Consider the following 2,674-nt stretch of genomic DNA (forward strand, 5'->3'; position numbering starts at 1 on the left):
AGCTACTCGGCAGTATGACGTGTGTTTCAGCTCAGACACACTGAAGAGTGACGTAGTGGTTTTCCCCGCCCCGTTTCCACCTGTAGATGCTGAACTGATCAGTATTAACGGAACAGACACTTTTACCAGAACTCAGACTTTACCAAACAAAGAGAAGGTAAGAAATTCAGAAACACTATTTCAATTCCCTGTGCCCCACATAGCAATTATGCAATTATTGTTATGCCGAGTTTAAAACTTTTCATTATATTTGTAAATTTTTAATTGTTTGTTTTAGTCAGTCAAATATATTTATTCTTTCATGTTTCATTCTTGAAAGTGTTTTTGGTTCACAGTGAATGACAAATGTATCCATTATGATCTAACGCTTCATCACCACAATAGCACAAAGTAATTTTTGCCAATCATATTTTGGCAACAAAAATGAAGAAAATCCACACCTCTTTTTTTGTTAAATGATGATTTAGGTAATAAATAAATAAATAAATAAATAAATAAATAAATAAATAAATAAATAAATAATAATAATAAAAAAAACACTTTTGATTAAAAAAAATACACCTTTTTTAGGAAGGTGACAACTTTTGAATTCTTAACTTTGGCACTCAGACACTTCAGCACTTCTTGTTTACCTCCTTTTCTTAAAATAAATTCCTGAATAATTCAATCAATTTTGTCTGGGATGACTTAAAGTCACAATAATAGTTGAATACACTTTTCATTACATTTTATTTCACTTCAAATCGCCACAAGATGTCACTGCGAACTGTTCGCGTTTTAACACATTTTATCCATGTGCAATGCTCCTCCCTTTAGAGAGGGCTTCAAGCTCTTTGTTTGGGAAGCCGTGAGTAACGTCCTCACCGCACTGAGAGGCTGTGATCTGACTCTACAGTCATGGAAATATGTTAACCATGGAATGATTTATTACAATTTTTTCCGTGTCTTTTGTCAGATCGGGACATAATGGGACGAGGGAAGACGGCCCCGACCTGGATTTATAATTTGTTTTTTGTTTTGCGCATCCTGATGGTCGCAGAGGCACAAACTGTATATTCGATTATGGAAGAGTCGAGTCCGGGTACGGTTGTTGGAAATCTGGCGAAGGATTTACAGCTAGATATACAAGAACTGGAAAAAAGACACTTTCAGATTTCGGGACCTAATAAGAAGTATTTTGATGTGAACATTAAGACTGGAGCACTTCTGGTGAAAGACAGGATCGACCGGGAGGAGCTCTGTGCTCGTAAAGCCAAATGCTCCCTGGAAGTGGAAGCCATTGTGAATTCTCCGCTAAATCTTTATCGGTTTGAGGTTAAAATTGTGGATATAAACGACAACACGCCCTCGTTCAGGATACCGGAGATTGATCTGAACGTGTCTGAATCGGCTTTTACTGGAGAAAAATTTGCTCTTCCGAAGGCATTTGACGCAGACGTCGGTGTTTATTCAGTAAAGGCTTATAAACTAAGCCATAATGAACATTTTGCACTGGATGCACAAAACGGAGGAGAGCCAACCGTGTCTGTTGAAATGATTCTGCAGAAACCTTTAGATCGAGAAAAACAGTCAATTATAAAATTAACTCTGACAGCTACAGATGGAGGTAAACCTGTTAAATCAGGGACGTTACTCATCAATGTTAATGTGCAAGACGTTAATGATAACATCCCGGTATTTGACAAACCTCTGTACAAAGTCAGAGTGCCTGAAAATACCCCGTTAGGCGGAGCTGTAATTTCTGTGCATGCTCGAGATTTAGATGAAGGTCTCAATGGAGAAATACAGTATTCTTTAATCAACCAGGATAATGATAACAATGTTGATAAATTTGCTATCAATCACTTAACGGGAGAAATCAGTGTAAAAGGTGAACTGGACCACGAAAAAAACAACGTGGTTGAACTCCGAGTCCAAGCAAAAGACAAAAGTCCAATCCCAAGAGCGTCACATTGTAAAGTACTTATTGAAATAACAGATATAAACGACAATCCACCAGAAATATCTGTAACATCGTTAGTCAATGTTCTGAGGGAGGATGCACCTCTCGACACAATGGTTGGACTTTTAACGGTGAAAGATCTGGACGCAGATAAAAACGGTGTCGTTCAGGTGAAAATAGTTAATGCCGTACCCTTTAAAATTAAAAACACGTATAAAAATCATTACGCTTTAGTGGTGGATGGAGCGCTTGACAGAGAAAAGGTTTCTGTATATAATGTAACAATAACAGCGATGGACGAAGGTCTGCCGCCTCTCTCCAGCACCAGCGTAATTATGGTTCATGTGTCAGATGTCAATGACAACGCGCCACGTTTTAAGGAAAGAGTGATCAATATTTTTGTGAAAGAGAACGGACCAGTTGGTGATGTGGTTTATACCTTAATTGCGGATGATCCTGATGTAGACGAAAATGGAAAGGTGACGTTTTCGGTAGTTAGTAATAATAATAATAATAATGAAAGACATAATGGCATAGGATCAGTGGTTAACGTGAAAGCAGACACTGGAGAAATAATCAGTCTGCAGTCTTTTAACTATGAGGAGTTAAAGACGTTTCAGTTTATGGTTCAGGCCACAGACTCTGGGGTTCCTCCGCTCAGCAGCAACGTGACTGTTAACATTTTAATTCTGGATGAAAATGATAATAATCCAACTATTTTAGCTCCTTATT

The 2,674-nt window shown here is 37.8% G+C and overlaps 1 protein-coding gene across 1 annotated transcript; it reads left to right on the plus strand.

The window, feature by feature from the left end:
- Positions 1 to 569: 569 nt before the first annotated feature.
- Positions 570 to 2,670, plus strand: LOC106956700 (protocadherin alpha-5-like; the record flags this gene model as incomplete). Its single annotated transcript, XM_015047702.1, has 1 exon — positions 570 to 2,670. A coding segment is annotated over exon 1 (1,704 nt), but the record flags the coding sequence as incomplete, so codon positions are not given.
- Between the last annotated feature and the right edge of the window lie 4 nt (positions 2,671 to 2,674).

This window comes from Poecilia latipinna, unplaced genomic scaffold (assembly GCF_001443285.1).
Source record: "Poecilia latipinna isolate Pla-1442-1.1 unplaced genomic scaffold, P_latipinna-1.0 Scaffold840, whole genome shotgun sequence".
Classification (NCBI taxonomy): Eukaryota; Metazoa; Chordata; class Actinopteri; order Cyprinodontiformes; family Poeciliidae; genus Poecilia; species Poecilia latipinna.